General features: G+C 64.3%; 2 protein-coding genes across 3 annotated transcripts; one reads left to right on the top strand and one right to left on the bottom strand.

Moving 5' to 3' along the window:
• Positions 1-1983: 1983 nt before the first annotated feature.
• Positions 1984-7691, top strand: SIGIRR (single Ig and TIR domain containing). Of its 2 annotated transcripts, none has more exons than XM_064715302.1 (10): positions 1984-2230; positions 3932-4025; positions 4301-4487; positions 4582-4712; positions 4874-5014; positions 5112-5255; positions 5328-5430; positions 5510-5660; positions 6398-6584; positions 6704-7691. In XM_064715302.1, exons 2-10 carry the CDS (start codon positions 4019-4021, stop codon positions 6904-6906), a joined length of 1254 nt encoding a protein of 417 aa, XP_064571372.1. In that variant the 5' UTR covers positions 1984-2230; positions 3932-4018; the 3' UTR covers positions 6907-7691. The 2 variants fall into 2 exon arrangements, with proteins under 2 accessions (XP_064571372.1, XP_064571373.1); XM_064715303.1 differs by having other exon boundaries at positions 3832-4025; positions 6704-7273.
• Positions 7692-7712: 21 nt separating this feature from the next.
• PKP3 (plakophilin 3) lies at positions 7713-14993 on the bottom strand. The gene is made up of 13 exons (XM_064715301.1): positions 14469-14993; positions 13411-13487; positions 12590-13296; positions 12074-12197; positions 11729-11933; positions 11370-11544; positions 11104-11221; positions 10706-10873; positions 10188-10373; positions 9842-9995; positions 9442-9634; positions 8970-9057; positions 7713-8723 (listed from the first exon to the last, which is right to left on the bottom strand). Exons 1-13 carry the CDS (start codon positions 14689-14691, stop codon positions 8688-8690), a joined length of 2454 nt encoding a protein of 817 aa, XP_064571371.1. The 5' UTR covers positions 14692-14993; the 3' UTR covers positions 7713-8687.
• Positions 14994-17447: the final 2454 nt, after the last annotated feature.

The following is a 17447-nucleotide window of genomic DNA, read 5'->3' as shown; positions in this document are numbered from 1 at the left end:
TTGTTCCAGCCTCCCTCTCCAGCCCTTTTGCTGCACTTTGCCGTCTTTTTCCGCTGCCTTCCTCACTCTCGCACCACCGGGGCACCCGAGTCCCTCTTTCCCGAACTCCTCCCCGCGTGTCAGGACTCCCACACGGCTGCAGCTCCGCCCGGCTGTCTCCATGGACGCGGCTCCACGGGAAAACTCCGTCGTTATCTCGGGCTCAGCCGGGTTCCGAGAGCTGTTCCTGGCCCAGCAGCCAGCAGCCATCGGTAAATAAATACAGCACCCACGTGGAAAACTGCCTGGTATTGCTCCTGCCTTCCTCCTCTGCCACCCCCGATCATCCCCCATAACCCTTCCTTGTCTTGGTGGGGACAATCACAGCTGCAGCGCCCACTCTGGGAGCTGGCTGGTGGGACACCAGTGTTTGGCCATGCACAGTGGGAACACAGCCTGGTAAACATGCCAGGATAATGGAAATACCTGGGGAAATGGGAAAAACACAGCAAATCCCAAATGATAAGGCTCTCCCACCTTTTTCTTTAGAGACATCACAACTGGCTGGCCCCCTGCTCCAGACAGAACGAGTTTGTCTGCAGCAGGAATGGGGTGACACCCCAGGACTGGACAGGTGCCACAGCTCAGGGGCTCTGACAGGGGACCCCAGAAGCAGGACTGGGGGGCAGCCCCCTCCTTTCCCACCAGCAGTGACCCCAGCCTGGCTGGACACCACCCTGGCACTGCCCCTGTCCCACAAGGGTCCTGCCACAGACACTTCGCAAGGTGTCAGTCTGGGGGGCTGTGCCCTGGAGGTGACACACCCCAGGCAGGACTGCAGGGAAGGCACCAGGGTCAACTCAGCCTCAAAACTTCACTCCCAAGAGCATGGAAAATCACAAACAACCCCATAGGAGCTTGCTGAGCCCTCAGGCTTGTCCTGGTTTTGCACCATCGTGACCAAAACTGGATCTGCTCCTCCATGTAACTTCCCTACCACAGGGATAACCCTGATGGACAAGAAAGATCTTATCAGCTCCTTGTTTGCTCCCAAGCCTCCCCACACCCCTGCCATCCCCAGGACCTGGGCTTCTTCCATGCAATCCTTCACCATCCCACAAATCCAACAGATTTATGCAGGATTTTCCAGCTGATGCATCACAGTGTCCATGAGAAGTGGGCAGCCCTCAAAAAAGGCTGCTCCAAACACACACAGCCAGTGGCTGTGGGGACCAGGAGCAGGGGATTCTCCCCAGGGATGCCAACAGGGATCTGTCCCTTTCCCTCCCACACCAAGCCAACAGCACTGGTAGCTTATATCCTAAACAATGAGGAGTCAGAGTCTGGGTATTTCTCCATGGGAACAGGCCCAGAGTCCTACCTGTGACCTATACCTGTTTATTTATATATACATAGTTATTCAATATACATCTACGTATATTTATGTATTATTAAATATAATTTTATATATATATTAAAATACATACACTGCACTCATGGCCCTCTTCTCTTCTTGGCCTCAGATAATGTGCTGGTTGAGCTGGTTGATGTTTTTCTGGCTCAGGCTGGTGTTTGTCCAGGGGCTGCTGGTGCTGCTGCGACCACATCCATGATCCATGCCTGAGGCTCCAATCACCTCCATGGTAATTAGCACAGGGAATTTCTGCTGTCCACAGTGGCCACGGCCGGATCCGGCTCCCCACGGCCAGTGCCAGCTGGAGCAACCACCTCCAGCACCAGCTTCATCTGGCAAAAAGGCTCTAAAGGCACGGAGAGAAGGAAAGGGAGGAGGAGGAAACAAACAGGAGCCCCCACAGCTCATGGCAGGTTTCTCCTCGCCCTGACACCTCCGTGGGCTCTTCCAGCCTGGAAAACCGGGGGCTCCTCCTTGGCCCCCAAGCCTTGTGACGCCTGCTGGGTGTGTTGCTGTCCCCCTCCTCCTGTTTTTCTCTTCTCTTTCCCTCTCCCCTGCAGCCGGAGCTGTCGAATTCCCTCCCGCAGGTTCAGGTGGAGGTGGAGCAGCGGGAGGGAGGGACAGCCAGCCCTTCCCAGGGCCTGGCGCCCGGGGATTGGGGCAGCGGGAGCGCCGGCCAGGGCAGGGGCTGAACTGGGAGGAGGAATAGATAAACTACTAAAACAGAAAGGGGAAAAAAAAAAAAACGAGAGAAATTCCAAGCACTGATCTGGCCGGTCGGGTCGGCTCAAGCGGGAGGCGACGAGCAGGAAGCCTGCGGCTGGGGAAGCTCCAAAGGTAAATGCAGCTCTGTTCTGCTTTTCTTTCCGTGCTGAAGCCGCCCCAGATGAGGTCAGCAGGCTTTCACCTTCACCCCATTCCCTGTGTATTCCCGTTCTGGCCCTCCATCCCGCTCCCTGCCTCGGCACACCCACCCCACAGCCCCCTGGCCAGGGTGCTCCCCTGCCCTGCTCGCTTTCCCCATGGCTGTGGCTCCTGGGAATGCCGTGCCCAGCCATCATTCACCACCCCACAAGGTCCACACACTCTTCTGCCTCGAATCCGGGGTGTCCCCACGCCAGGATGTGGGAAATGGAGCCCTGCTGCCCGTTAGCCCGTGCTCCTAGCCCTCCCTGGCCCTCGGCGGCCCCGAGGGCCATTCCCTGCCATCCAACACTGTCCTTTTCCTGGAGCAAGGGCATCCGGGGTTTTGGGGCCTCCCCACACCCCCTGGCCAGGCTGCAGTTTGTTGGAGCTTCCTTATTCCGACCATCAGAGGAAATGGTTTGGGAGTGACCCATGCAGGAGCAGAGCTGGAGCATCACACCACGCAGAGACAGCCCCATGCCACCCTCATGAGCGTCTCCCACCCTTTCCCCATGTGAAATCCAGGTGGGCTGGCTTGTCTCCTTCCCATCCTCTTCCTTCCCTGGCCATGGAGGAACCCAGTTAATCTTTTAGGTATAAATCACTCCCAGCCAGTCAAGCTGAACACATACTGGGCGTCTCTCATGTACCTTGATCCCTGGTTTCACCCCACGCCTGGCACTAGGCTGCTCCAGAGGGAAGCACCGTGCCTGCATCCCTGCTCCAAGCCAGAGCACAGACCTCCCCTTCCCACTCCACACCCACAAACATGGGGGGACGAACCCTGCTCCCACCCAAAATCAGGGTGCAGGCAGGAGTGCTGAAGCTCCACAGCAAAGAGGAGCCCTGGGAGAGGCTTTCACCCCTCCTGATTCCCAGATTCCGGGTGTTTACCATGGAAACATGGGCCCTGTGACATCCCTGAGACTCCCACTCCAACCCCAGCATCACCCACATCAGGTGTGTGGGGACAGAGCCCAGCCTTGCCAGGCTCTGCTCCCAGTATCTGCCTCTTCCCATGGGGCCATAGCAGTGATGCCAGCTGGGGGGGTCCCTGTGTGCCATCCCTGTGCTCCCTGCTTGCCTGGAATGTTGTGCCGCTGTGCCAATCCCCAATCCCTGGGCACAGCCACGGGGTAACAATGCGTCGAGGCTCCCAACCCGCCGGGGAGCTCTCCAGGTGGGAGCTGCGTTTCCATAAACAAACCACATTGCTGGTAATTAGCAGGTTCAAGGGCATGTCAGGCTGGAGGCAGCTCTGCAGCCCAGGCAGGGGGTTGGCAGGGGAAGGAGGCACCACCGAGCCCCCCAAAGCTGGGATTTCCCATGGCCAAGCTCATTTCCCCACCTTGGTTTTGGATTCGGGCTGAAGCCACATTTATTTAAAATCCTGCAACCACTAGCTGGTCATTAATCACCTCCCACACATAAATTCACGGTTGGGAAAGCCAGGCTGGGAGGCAGTGCGGGGAGGGCAGGTGACACAGTGGCCACCAGGCTGTGGGTGGGACGTGGCTTTGCCTTCCCCGCAGAGCAGCACCCGCCACCCCCAGTGGGAATCACCCCCACCCGACGGGGGTGGCCGGGCCCTCCCTGTGCCAGCGCTCAGGAGCTGCTCCCGGTGTGTCCCAGGCCCAGCCCGCCCTGTGGCACAGGCAGGTGGACTTTGTCCCCCACGGGAGATGCTGGCAGCGCCCGCGCCTGTCATCTGAGCGCGCCATGGCAGGTAGGTGGAATCCCACTTCTCCCCTGTTCTCTGCTGGGAAGGATCCCCGTGCAAGCTCAGCTGGGGGTCCTGCTCTGGTGTCACCTCTTAGGGCACCGAGGGTCCTTCCCAGCTCCCCAAACCGGCTCAGCGTGTTGCTAAACAGCCATGAACGCCACTCACTGCCAGACCCCCAAGGCAGAGCTTGTTTTTCTGGGATGGCTACAGCAGTCGTGTGCCCTGGGGGGAGCTGGATCAGCTTTCCCATCCAAACCCCCTCCCCTCTGTGCCCCCAGACCTTTGCAGTGTGCCCCCCGAAATCCTGGTGCCGGCTGCCAACGAGACGCTGGAGCTGGTGCTGGGCAGCCAGGTCGAGCTGAACTGCACTGTGCGCTGGGCGGGCACCGAGCACTGCCAGCCCATTCCCACCTGGAGCAAGGACGGGCAGTGGCTGGGCAGGGGCAGCAGCCAGGACACTGTCTGGTAAGGAGCCTGCCATGGGGACATCCCTCCATCTGCTTTTGGGGGCTGTCACCACACAGCTCGACTCACAGCATCCCCTATGTCCTCCTGTCAGGTCTGGCCGAAACTCCTCGGAGCAGCTCCTGGCCAGCGTCCTGCAGCTCAACCTCACCCAGGATGCCGATTTTGGGGTGTTTGCCTGCTGGATCAGCAATGCCACGGCCACCTTCACCCTGCGGCGAGCAGGTAGGGACCTGCTGGTGACAGGGAGGGGGCATTCCACGGAGAGCCCAGGTGCAGGGGGGGATTGAGGAGAGTGATAGGGGCCCTGCTGCTTCTCCCACATTGGTGTGCAAACCCACCAAACCCAGGTGAGCTGCTCACCGTGCCTTTCCCTGTCCTGGCAGAGGCAGTGGGGCACGTGCCAGCCGTGCTGGCAGCCCTCCTGGTCCTGCTGCTCCTGGTGCTCCTGGCTGTGCTCTACGTCCAGTGCCGCCTGAACGCGCTGCTCTGGTACCGGGACCACTACGGAGAGCTGGAGATCAACGGTGAGCCAGAGGTGTTCCCACTGGGAGCAGCCTCCTGCGGCCTGGGAGGGCTCACACAGCCCTTGCCACGTCATCCCTGCCCCGTGGATCTCCGCAGATGGGAAGCTGTACGATGCCTACGTCTCCCACGCCAATGCCCCCGATGATCGGAAGTTCATCCACTTCATCGTGAAGCCGCAGCTGGAAAACCGCCACGGCTACAAGCTCTTCCTGGATGAACAGAACATCCTGCCCAACTCAGGTAGGCACCAGGCAGGGCTGGGGAGGGGGTGGCACAGGCACCTGGGGGCTTTGACACCCTTTTTGCCCACAGAACCATCAGCTGACCTCATCATGAATGTCAGCCGGTGCCGGCGCCTCATTGTGGTGCTCTCCGTGGCGTACCTGGAGCAGGAGTGGTGCAACAGCAGCTTCAGGTAGGAGCACGGCAGCTCCCACAGGATGGGAGAGGGGCTGCCGGGTCCCTCACCCTCCTGTCATCCACTTGTCTCGCAGGGAAGGGCTCTGGAGGCTGCTGGAGCTTTCCAGGAAACCCATCTTCATCGTCTTCGAGAGCCAGTACCGGGAGATCACTCACCCCGCCATCACCCTGCTGAAGCAGCACCGAAGCGCGGTGACCCTGCTGGTGTGGAGAGCCGGCTCCATGGTGAGTGCCGAGCAGGATCCTGACCCCTCAGAGCCCCCTTTCCCATCCCAACACCCCACAGTGCCAATCCTGACCCCTCAGAGCCCCCTTTCCCTCCCCAGCACCCCACAGTGCCAATCCTGACCCCTCAGAGCCCCCTTTCCCTCCCCAGCACCCCACAGGGCCAATCCTGACCCCTCAGAGCCCCCTTTCCCTCCCCAGCACCCCCAGTGCCAGCCTCCCTGCTGCCCTTTGGGGCTGTCCCATGGTGAGAGCAGAGCAGGACCCATCCCACCAGCACCACCTTCTATTCCCAGCTCCCCATTTTGGGTCAGCCTCCCTGCTGCCCTCTGGGGCTGTGCTCTGAGCTCCAGTGCTAAAGAGCGGGTTGGGGCACTTACCTTTTGGAGGACATGTTAAAAACCAACCAGAAGAGCCCCAGATCTGGGAGCTCAGCCCCAAACCCGCATGGTCAGGACCCCGTGACACCCCAGGGTCTCCCCAGGCTCAGCTCCCCGAGCGGAGCTTTGGCCCAGGGCCACTCCGGCCATTTCGGGGCCAGCCTGGCAGCCGGGAGCGTTCCAGCAGGTCGGGCCGGTTTCTCCGTGGTGCGTGGGCACGGTGCCACGCCGGAGCACAGCCACAGGCCTCACCTTGGCTGAGCTCCCAGCGCCGGGGAGAGCGAGCCGGGCCCGAGGAACCCCGCGGGGCCGTGCTCCGCTGGTCCCGGCCCGGCTCATCCCCTCCGGGCCCTGCAGACCCCATCGTCGGACTTCTGGAAGGAGCTGTGCCTGGCCCTGCCGCGCAAGGTGTCCTTCCCGGCGGGAAGGAGCGTGGGGGACCCGCAGACCCAGCTGCAGGAGGACAAGGACCCCATGCTGATCCTGCACAGCAGCTACCTGGACAGCGCGGGAGACCTGGACCCCGACGGGGACCTCGGCACAGGTCTGTGTCCCGCTGCTCCTCCCGAGGGGACAGATGTGCGCTGGATGTCACCCCTGTGGCGGCAGGGTGGGTCCTGCCCCTTCCGCCTCCAGCTAAACCCATCTCCCCGCTCCTGCCAGGCCTCCGAGGGCGCATCTTCGGCAGCCCCCCGCCCCCCCGCCTCGGTGGGCCCGGCATTCTCAGGGCTCCAGGCTCCAGCGGGATGGAGGAGGCACAGCTGAGGAATGGGCAGCGCTCCGAGATCGACGTCTCGGACCTGGGGTCGCGCAACTACGGTGCCCGCACGGACTTCTACTGCCTGGTGACAGAGGATGACATCTGAGCAGGACCACAGGTGTCCCCCAGCCCGGTGGGGACACACGGACCAGGTCAGGGCTGAGGAGCCCGGAGTTATGATGGGATCAGAGCCATGGCCGTGCTGGGAAAGCAAGAGCTGGCTCCAGAGTGGAGGACTGGAAAACCATCACCAGGAGCACCCTGCCTGTAATACCTCAGTGCCACCCCTGGGCGCCACCCATGTGGCTGGGCCGTGTCCCTTGCCGTGGGTGGCAGGTATGTTCTTCCTGCACGATGGACAGTGCTGGGATGGGTGATGCTCTCCGAGGAACAACGTGTCCCAGCCCCAGGGAGTGCCCGACAGAGGAGTGGTGGCAGCACCTTTGTCCCATATGGAAACCCCCGTGACAATAAAAGGCTGCTGCACCCACTGCGTCTGTCCATGATAGGGACACAGGTGACACAGAGGGAGGGGCATTCCCCACTACAGGCAGTGCTTAGATCTGTCCTTCCCCAGCCAGTGTCACTGTCACACTAACTTGGAGCCATGCCAGGCACAGAGCCTCACCCTGTGCTGGTGTCTCCATGGCACTGCTGTCACCAGGACACTGTCCCCCCTCTCCCAGATGCCATCCAAATGCAGGCGCAGGTGGGCATCACTCAAGGCCTTTATTTCAGGGGTACACAGGGCGGGGGGTTGTACACAGAGAGCTGCAGAGCCAAACACCCCATGCCCCGAGCCTGGACTGTGCCGGTGCTGCTCCCCGTGGGGGCTGCTCCAGCCTCTCCGCCCGCTCCCCCCATCCTCCCACCCCTCTACCTACTCTATATCGTCCCCCCGGGGTGCCCTGTGCCCCCCAAGCCTGGGGGCTCCCCCAGCCCAAACCCACCGGCAGCCCAAAGCCACCCCCAGCCCAGCTGTGTGTCCCCTCCCATGAGCTGTGGCACAGAGAGCTCTGGACCTGTCTGCACCCAGCACGGGGACACCGGGGACATCTCCCCACCCACAGGGTGACACTGCTCAGCAAACACGACCCGGACGGCCCTGCCCGGATCCTGCTGTGCCAGCAGGGCCCAGCCCTGGCAGCAGCTGGTGAGGAGCCACTCTGCCACACTGGGACAGTCCCCACAGGGTGACAGATGGGGCCCTGAAGCTCTCCCAGGCTTCCTGCAGCGAGGGCACAGAACCCCATCAGACACGACCCCCTGCCCACCCTCCACAGCAAAGGGGGAATGCAGCACTGTCACAGCGTCCCTTCCCAGCTCCCTGCAGCTGCTGTGCCACCCCATAAACTGTGGGAAGCCACCTCAGAGCCCTCCAAGCCCCCAAGCCATGCAAAGCTCCATCCCCACCCAGCCAGGGCAGAACTAAAGTGTAACCTGCAGCACATCCCACTCCGGCACAGGGCACGGACAGCCCCGGCCCCGCAGCTCAGGCAGCTGGGATGAAGCATCCCCAGAAGCCCCCTTGCCCCAGAATCGCTCTGCAGGAGCCTTCCCTACAGCTCCTGCCCCCTGTCAAGCCAGGACAAGCCAAGTTTTGCAGACAGCTGCCTGAGAGTGGGGAGAGCCCCCAAGGGGTGCCATGGGGCAGCCCCCTCCTAACCGGGGCCCCACAGCAGAGCCAAAAGCAGCTGCTGGGTTTAAGGCTGGGCAGGAGGGAGGACAAGTGTCCCTCAGCCAGGGCAGGGGACCCAGCAGAGGGGGGAGGCGTGTGGGATGTAGGGATTAGGCTACAGAGTGGGGGTCTGGCGGCGAGCAGCCTCCCCACGGCATGGCTGGCAGCACGGAGCATCCCAGCGAGGCATTCCAGCTCCCAGAGCGTCCTCACAGGCTGAGGAAGTCCTCCTTCCGGTAGCCCTTCTGCAAGGAGACAGGGCCATCAGGCAAAGGGAGCCACTGTGCTCCAGCACTGATGGGCCACAGTGTCCCCACGCCACCCAGAGCACAGGGACAACGCTCTGGGATGGCCCCACACCTGGGGAAAAGCCAGCCCCACCGTATCCTGGGAAGCATTTGGGTGGTGAGGCTCTCCAGGATGAACCCCCTGGCCTCAGTTCCCTAGGGATCCCCCCACTGGCAGCGGGAGGCTCTGGAATGGGTACGTACCATCTTGAAGTCCCGGTGGAGCTTGGTGTACTGCCACATGTTTCCCAGGAGGCTGGCGGCGGCCCGGGAGGACTTCTCGTTGTCCGAGCTGGGAAAGGGACAGAATGCCATGATGTTTTGGGGACCACTGAGCATGGGACAGCTCAAGGACACCACTCCAGAGGGGTCTGGAGGGATTTGGGGCTTGGTGAGGGTGGGGAGAGGCAGGAGGTGAATGGCTGGATCCCACAATAACAGGCAGGAATAGGGAGAGGTTCCCTGATGGGAAAAGGCAGCTATGGTGATGGTGGGGTGTCCTTAGGGGGTGACAAAGGCTGGCAGGTGGCCACAAGGCCACTCTGAGCTAGGGTGGGGACTCCCAACACCAAGGCTTGGGAAAGGAAACTTGTGACCCTCTTCCACTGTGTGCGAGCAGGGAGGGAGAGGAGAGCAGGACAGGAGGTGGGTGTGAGCTGGGACACGCAGCTCCCACCTGTCCCGCCGCTTCTTGATGAAGAAGAGCTTCCTGAGGCCGTCGAAGTAGACGATGTCGCGGGCGGCCATGGGGCTCTCCACCACCAGGTTGTTGAGCACGGCGATGATGTTCACGATGACATCGGCGGGCGGGGCCTTGTCCCCGACACTCCCCGGCAGCTTCTCGATCAGGTGGCTGACCACCTTGGTGGCTGTGGGCAAAGGGAACATCAGGGCTGGTGGCCAGAGCCAGAGGGGACAGAGCCATGTCTGGGAACAGGGGATGGAGCAGCCTGCCGGCTCAGCTGCATGTGGGGATGCAGCAGGCAGGATGGGGTTGGGATGTGCCTGGAGATAACGGGAGGCAAAGGAAAAGCCTGGGAAGCACCCCCCAGCCCCGGCTGACCCCCAGCACTCACACATGTCGTCCTTGTTGCGGGCATGGCGGGACAGGTTGCGGATGAGGCCGGTGAGGGAGCGCAGCTGGTGGTGGTCGGCAGTGCGGACGCGGTCCAGCACGGGATTCAGGATGCGCTCCTGCTCCAGCGCCAGCCGGCTCAGCACCCCTGCCCACTGCAAGGCAAAAATCCCCTTGGAGACCCCGCCAGCCCCCTGCTCCTCCTCCTCCCACTCACTGGGAACAGGTCAGGGTGAGCCCTGCCCAGGTGCCCCCCTCCCACAGGGCTGTTGTGGGCAGGCTGTGGGACCCCGGTGTCCCCAGGCCATGGTGGGCAGGCTGTGGGACCCTGGTGTCCCTGGGCTCACCCTGCGGTCCCCAGCCGTGATGTTCTGCAGGGCACCCGAGGCTGCCTCTGTCGTGTGCTTGTTGAGCTCGCAGCGCTGCAGCAGCCGGTTGTAGATGCCCACGATCTGAGGGTTCCAGAGCCACTCCATGCCCTTGGGGTCCTTGGAGACCTCCGTGAAGGTGACGATGTCCGCGTTCAGGTAGTGCTGAGGGACAGGGGCATTGTTAGACTCCAGGGATGTCCCCTCCTCATGTCCCTCACTGCCAGTGTTGCCTTTTCCAAACCTGCCTGGCCTGAACTGCTGGGCAGGGAGCTGGCAGGTCACCATGGCTACACCATGCCCCATAGCATGGAAAAGCAGGGGTTCAGCACCTGATTCACCCCAAACACCTGATTCACCCTCTGCTGAGCTCACCCGTGTGTCCCACCCACCAGCTAAGGCTGGCGTCCACCTCCGCCCTGGCATCACCTCTGCTGCCAGCACTTCCCAGTGCCAGCCCCACCCCGGTGACAGGGCCAGGATGTGCCCCCACTGACCTCCCGGGCTTTCTTGCTCTGGGGGCTGAAGCAGCCCACCAGCTCCCCTGTCACTGTGCCGCCGGCGTTCCTGCGGTGGCCCTCGAGGCGCTGCAGCGAGGACGGGGGCATCTCGTCGTACAAGCGGTAGGAGAGGTTGCGCAGGACACAGACAGCATTCTCCACGCTCTGGGGGGCACAGGGGACACGAGGGTGTCATCCCTGGGCCACCTGCAGGGTGTGTCCCGCTGGCACAGGGGCTCTACAGCAGAGTCATGACGCTGGGTGTGCCCAGCAAGCCCAGCTGGTGGACTCCAGGAGCTGGGCTGGTTCTCCCAGCATCACACCAAGATGTGCCTTTGCACAATGGGGTGGGGGAGCAGCACCTCAGCTCCTCTAGGGCCAGCTCAGGGGCTCACCTTGTCCTCCGACTTCCCCACCTCCAGGGAGCTGTTCACATAGTGGATCATGGAGTCCACCAGCCCGTGACACTCGCGCATCTTCTGCCGGGTTTGCTGGCTGGCAGAGCTCAGGTTCCTGCATGGGAACAGGGTTTTGTCATGGAGAGAAGGGGATCCTCCATAGCCACCCCTTCCCGAGCCCAAAAACGAGCCCTGCAGACAGTGCTCCTGTCTCTCCCTCCCTCCAAAACTTCGCTCCCAGTGGGAGGAGCTGGAGGAGATACCTGAGGAAGCCTGTGGAGTTGTAAAAGATCTCTGCCTCTGAGGGGTTCTGCTGGATGACACCCGAGGCCCCCAGCCCAGAGAGAGGGACCAGGACCAGGTCTGTGAGCTGCTCCAGCGTATCCCGGGCCAGGCGATCCTTCAGGTTGTCACTGGAGGACAGATTCCACAGGATCCCTGCACAGAGGGGGACCCTCAGTACTGGAACGGCTGGAGAGCACATCCACCCCAACTCCCCTCCCCACAGGGGTGGTGACAACCAAGCAAAGGGATCATCCCTGTGGAGCTCCATTCACATGAGAGGAATAGAAGCCACTCCCGGGGGAGGAGGACCCCTGCCCACCCCACCATTGTCCCACACCTGTGACGTTCTTGCGGAGCTCGTCGTCGGGCTCCCGCAGGGTGCGCATCAGCTCGTAGATGCCGTTCTCCTCCACCAGCGCCAGCTTGTTCTCAGCGTTGTCGTAGATGAGGTTGCGCATGGCGCCGGTGGCGTGGCGCTGCACCTCCTGGTTCGGGCTGTTGAACAGCTTCACCAGCTTGGGCATGGCCTGCAGGCTGCGGGCCTGGGGGACAGCCCGGGGGTCAGACATGCTGCATTCTCAGGGCTCCCTCCAGTCCCTGCACCTGCCTGCCGTGTCAGAGGGGCTGGGAAACTCCTGCTCCCACTGGGAAACCCCCTGCTTCCACCCTTCCAGGGCCTCACCTGCTTCTTGGCGCTGCTGTCGCTGTAGCACTTGTGCTGCAGGTAGGCAGCGCCCAGCACCTGCAGGTTGGGGTCACTGGCGATCAGGTACTTCACTGCCGAGGGCAGGTCGATGTCATCAAACCTGGAACCACAGCTGGGTGAGTCCCAGCAGAGCATCCCAAAGGATCCTCAACTCTGCACCCCACTGTGTCCCCCATGTCCATAGAGCCCCACCAACTCATCCATCCCCTTCCCACTGCACTCTGTGCATGGGACTCCATTCCCAGTGGGATGAGCATCATCCTCCTGCCATGTCTCAGGATGTGGCCATGGAGGAGCCAGGATCAGGGGCAGGACACACTTGGAGGTCAGCCTGTGCGGTGGTCCAAGCTCCACCCACCATCCCACCCCTCTTCCCAACATCCCTTGTGCCCAGTGGGAGCTGGAGGGGTTCACCCCCCCTCCAGCAGGGTGGGACACACTCCCGCCATGGGGACAAGGACCAGGACACCCCGGAGCAGCCCCGGCCCTCACCCTCCGGCGTGGTGCCCGAGCAGCGTGCTGTGCCCGTTGTACATCTCCATGACGCGTGGCTCCCCGAGGTGGTGGCCGGACTCGGCCAGGCTGCGCACGGAGGGGGCGCGGGAGCTGTGCTCCCCCAGCCCCAGGAAAGCGCCGCCGCCTCCCGTGGGCATGGTGCCGAAGGAGCCGGCGCTCAGCCGGGAGCGGTTGTTGCTCTGGAAGCGCTGCAGCGTGCGCATGGCAGGCGCGCGGATGGTGCGGCTCGGCGGGCCCTCGGCGCCGTCCAGCCAGTCGCAGGCGGCCTTGGAGGCCGTGCCACTGCTCAGCTGCCGCTCGAAGGCGAAGGAGCGGCCGAAGCCACCCCCGGCCTGGCTCTTGTAGAGCTGCCTGTGCCCGGGAGCGTCCAGCTGCTCCGACAGGACACTGTAGCGGTCGTCGGCGAGCGGGACGGGCCCGTCGGCCAGGCGCAGGGAGCGCAGCGACAGCGTGTCCAGGTTCTGGCGGCAGCGGAAGTTGCGCTCGTGGAAGGAGCTGGGCCGCGGCGAGGTGGCGGCCGCCTGCGAGGCCGCGTAGCCAGGCACGTACGCGCGGCCCTTGGGCAGGCCCCCGTTGCTGATGGTGGCCATGCGCTTGTGCGGGGTCAGGTCCACGGCCGAGCGCGAGGACCAGCCGCTGCCCCGCAGCGTGCCGAAATCCTTCTTGGCCAGCGGCTGGTACAGCTGCAGCGGGAAAAAATGGAAAGTTAGGAGTCCATCCCTCCAGCAGGGGAGCACAGAGCTCTCCTCAGCGCAGCCGAGGCTGTGGGCAGGGGACAGAGCCCCGGTGGTACGTACCGAGGCCTTGGCGTCCACCCCATTGCTCTGGGAGCGGGAGCTGAAGGAGGAGCGCAGGGTCGAGCTGTACTGACCGCCTGCAGGACAGCCACAGAGGAGGCGGAGTGAGCACGGGTAGGGCAGGAAGGGATCGGCAGATCAAAGATCGCCCCAGCTCATCCCAGGGGCATCTGCTGCGGGAAGCGCGGCACCGCAAGCAGAGTTGGGGGGACATAGGGGTGGGAGGAGGCCGCCTTCGCCTGCCCGCTGGCCACGGGGAGCCGAGGTGGCCTCCCCGCCCTGCCCGTGCCCCGACGGCGAGGGCACTAATTGCCACCTTGGCGGGGACGCCGCGGCGCAGCCCGGGCCCCCCTGCCGAGGCTGGATCAGCAGCCCAGGTATCCCCCATAGCCAGTCCCGGCTCCCCCGCCCTGGGAACGGCACTTGGAAGCCCAGAGCCTCCCACGGCACCCCACGCTGCCCATCTGCCCTGCCACCGCCCCAGGGCCACCGGCGGGACACGACAGGGACGGGACGGGACGGGGACGCCGCCAGTGCTGGCGGTGTTGGGAGCGTGACTCACGCCTGGGGCAGCCCTCGGGGTGTCAGAGGGGTCTGTCCCAGCACTGGGGTCCCCAGCGCGGGGGTCGGGGCCCGGGGGATCCCGGCGGTGTCGGGCGGGGCGGCAGGGCGGAGGCCGCCGGCGCAGACGTTAAATGGAGGAGCTGGAGCCCGGCCAGCGCCGCCGCTCAGGGCTGGGGGGGCTCTGCCAAGGCGGGAAAATCCTCCCCCCTGCCAGCCCAAAGCGGGGCGTGGGACCCCAGCAGCGCAAAGGCCTCCAAGGGCAGCTGGGGGAACTGAGGCAGGACCCCGAGTGCGGTAAAACGAGCCCACACCGGGGCTGAGCTACCCCCGGTCCCGGCGCTGGGGATGCTCGGGGGCACTGGGGGGACTCGGTCAGGGTGGGGGGCACCCCCCAGCCCGCAGGCAGGGTGCACCCAGAGCCCAGTTCCGACCGAGGGGCTCCCACCCCCCATTTCCCACCGCGTGTTCCCAGGGGCTCCCGGGGGGTCTCCCACCTCTGGTGCCGTCGGCGAGGTCCTCGGGGCGGGCGGGCGCCTGTCCCCGCAGCATCATGCGGATGCGGACCTGCTCCTGGACGCGGGCGCTGCGCAGCCGCTGGGCCTCGGCCGCCTCCCGGCCACGCTCGTCCAGCTGCCGGTCCGAGGGCAAGGCCAGCGAGCAGACGCCGGCCTCGGGCTGCAGGGCCGACAGCAGGAAGGCTGAGTTAGTCTCCTGCATGGTGCCGAGGGGCCGCGGCCAGCCCGGCCGCCCTGCGCAGGTGAGCGGCGGCAGTGGCGGCGTTCCGGCGTTCCCCAGCCGTAGGGAGGCTCCGTCCCGGCCCGTCCGTCCCGCCCCGCCGCCACGCCTCGCCGGGAAAAGGAGGGGGCCCCACCGGGGCCACTGTCACCATTGACAGCATCGCCATCGTCACCGCCACAGGTGGAGGTGTCCAGGGGCCGCCTCGGGGATGGGGTGGTCCAGGGGTCTGGGGGTCCTACCTTGGGAAAAGCCAGGATCCCCTCTGACAGTCACCCCCTGACTCCTGGGCAGCCAAACAGTGAGCCCCAGATCCCCACAGTGTCTCATTAATGAGCCGAAGACCCCCAGGAAACCCCCCAGAAGAGCCCTGGGCCCCTACAAAGCCTCCACATTGATCTCCGCCATTCAACCCTGGACACCCACATTGTTTCTACAGTGAGCCCTAGGAACTCATATGGTCCCCTAGGAGAGCACCAGATCCTTGGAAAACCTTCCTGCTGACCTCCAGAGACTCACAGGGCCCTGCCACTGAGCCCCAGACCCCTACAATGTCTGTCCAGTAAGCTCAAGACCCCCAGGAAACCTCTGAGGAGAGTGCTCTGGACCCCCATATGACCTCTCTGTCCAGCTCTGGACCCCCAGATTGTCATTCCAGTGAGCTCCAGAACCCTTTATGGGCTCCCAGGAGTGTCCCAGACCACCAGGGAGACCCCTCAACCAGCCCTGACCACAAAACCCCAGGCCACCTCCACAGGGACACCCCCAGATCACTCAAGGCACTCTCCAGGAGCGCTCTGGACCCTAATGTGTCACAGGGGTCCAGCCTGGAGTGGGGGCTCCCTGCAGTAATTCCTGGCTGGGCCCTCCCTGCTTTGCTTTTCAAATCAGCCGGGGAATGAAAGAACAACAATAATAAAAAAGGGGCGGCAGAGCGCCGCGGGCCCGCTGTGACGAACGCGGTGACTCAGGCCCCGCTGCCACCACCACAGGTACTAATTAGCCTCGCCCCACCTGCCGAGCCGCCCCACGGCAGCCAGAGCGGGGACACCCCGTCCCCTCGGCCCGCCGTGCTCGGGGTCAGCTCCCAAATCCCCCCGCTGCCCGCAGCCCCGGCTCGCGGCTCATTCCCGACCGAGCTCGGCCGTTCCCAGCCCCTGCTCGGGGTCACGGTGGCTCAGTGTCCCCGGCCGGGTGTTTTGGGGTGAGCATGGGTCTGGCTCTGCGGGCAGCCCTGGCTCAGTGCTTGGCGTCACCGCTGCGGCAGTGACAGCGGCGCTGCGGGCTGGGCCGGGTTTACAACACCCGGCGGTGACACCGTGCGCGCTTCGGTGGCGGGTGAAAAGGGCGGCTGTCCCCGAGGAATGTGCCGCCGTCAGCAGGAGCCGCGGCAGGGGCGGGGTGCCGACAGCTGCGGGACAGCAGTTTGGGGTGACAGTCCCCACAATCCCCCTTGGTGGCACCATCCCCATGTGGCAAGGACCAACGTGGGGGCAACCCATCTCCCCAACTCTGGGGTTTGTGGGAGCCCCCTGTTGCCCAGGGGCCACGCCTGGGCCTTTTGGGGTACAGCACCCAGGAAAGCCCCCGAGGTTCCCCCCTCTTGTCCCAGCGCGGCACCACCCCACGGGCGCACGGGGTTTGGCAGCGCTCGGCGGGCGCTCCCAGCCCTCGGAGCCCGGATGAATCACGGGTTCCCCCCGCAGCGGAGGGGCGGAGGGGGTGGATCGCTCCCTCTACAAGCCGACACTTGCCCGCCGTGCCCGTGCCAGGATGCCGGGAGATCGGGGCCATCCCAGCAGCCCCCCAGCTCCGGGGGACAGAGGGGCTCCGGTGACAGCCCTGAGCCCGCTGGCACCCCCACTTTCCCCCAGCTCTGCCTGCCTCCCAAACCCGCGTTCCCCCAGCATTACACTGCCCAGCAGCTGACAAATGGAAATTTGGGTGTCCGGGGGGATTCAAGGAATGCTTGGAGCAGGAATGGGCAGCGCTTGCCTCATCAAGCAGCTCGTTAATTGGGGAAGGTCGGATAGGAGGGGGATACACCAGGGGGCTTAGAAACAGCAAATCAGCACAAAGAAAACGTTTGAAGCAAAATTGAGGGATTCCCGAGGGGATCCGACCGCAGCTGGAGTGACACGGAGTGAAATTAACCCAATCCGGGGTCCCTAAAGCGGCCGCTGACCACCCCCAGCCTGGAGCCACTCTGTCACTCACTCCCCCGCGGGGTGACAGAGCCACACTGCCGGGGAGCCCCGGCTCTCGGGAGCGCCCCGTCCTCTCGCACCCCCCGAGCAGCACCGCGTGCCCGTGTCCCCACGCCCCGGTGCCCCGGGCTGGCCGTGCCCGCGGGGCCGTCGGTGTCGGGGCGGGAGCGGCCGCGGTGGCAGCGCGCAGCCCGGACAGCGCGCACACGTGCCAGGAGCCACGCTGGGGACAGCGAGGCACAGCGAGGGACGGAGCGAGGGAAAAGCCTCCTGGGCAGAGCTGGCCGCTGTTGGGCAGCCGCCACACCCACGTGTCGGAGCCCCAGACCCTCAGCACCGCCCCGGGCAGTGGAAGGGGACAGGGTGTGCGGCCGGGCGAGTGACACCGGCTCTCCCCAGGGACCCGCCGTGGGGACAGTGGGGACAGTGGCGAGGATGGCCGCGGTGGGGACGGCACGTACCTGGCTGGGTGGCCCCGGAGGGCAGCTGTCCTGCAGCATCCTCGGGCGGGCAGGTGCACCCCTGGGTGCT

The sequence above is a fragment of the Zonotrichia leucophrys genome, chromosome 5 (genome assembly GCF_028769735.1).
Source record: "Zonotrichia leucophrys gambelii isolate GWCS_2022_RI chromosome 5, RI_Zleu_2.0, whole genome shotgun sequence".
Taxonomy (NCBI): Eukaryota; Metazoa; Chordata; class Aves; order Passeriformes; family Passerellidae; genus Zonotrichia; species Zonotrichia leucophrys.
Note: the sequence above shows the minus strand (reverse complement) of the source record. Positions and strands in the feature narration are given on the sequence as shown.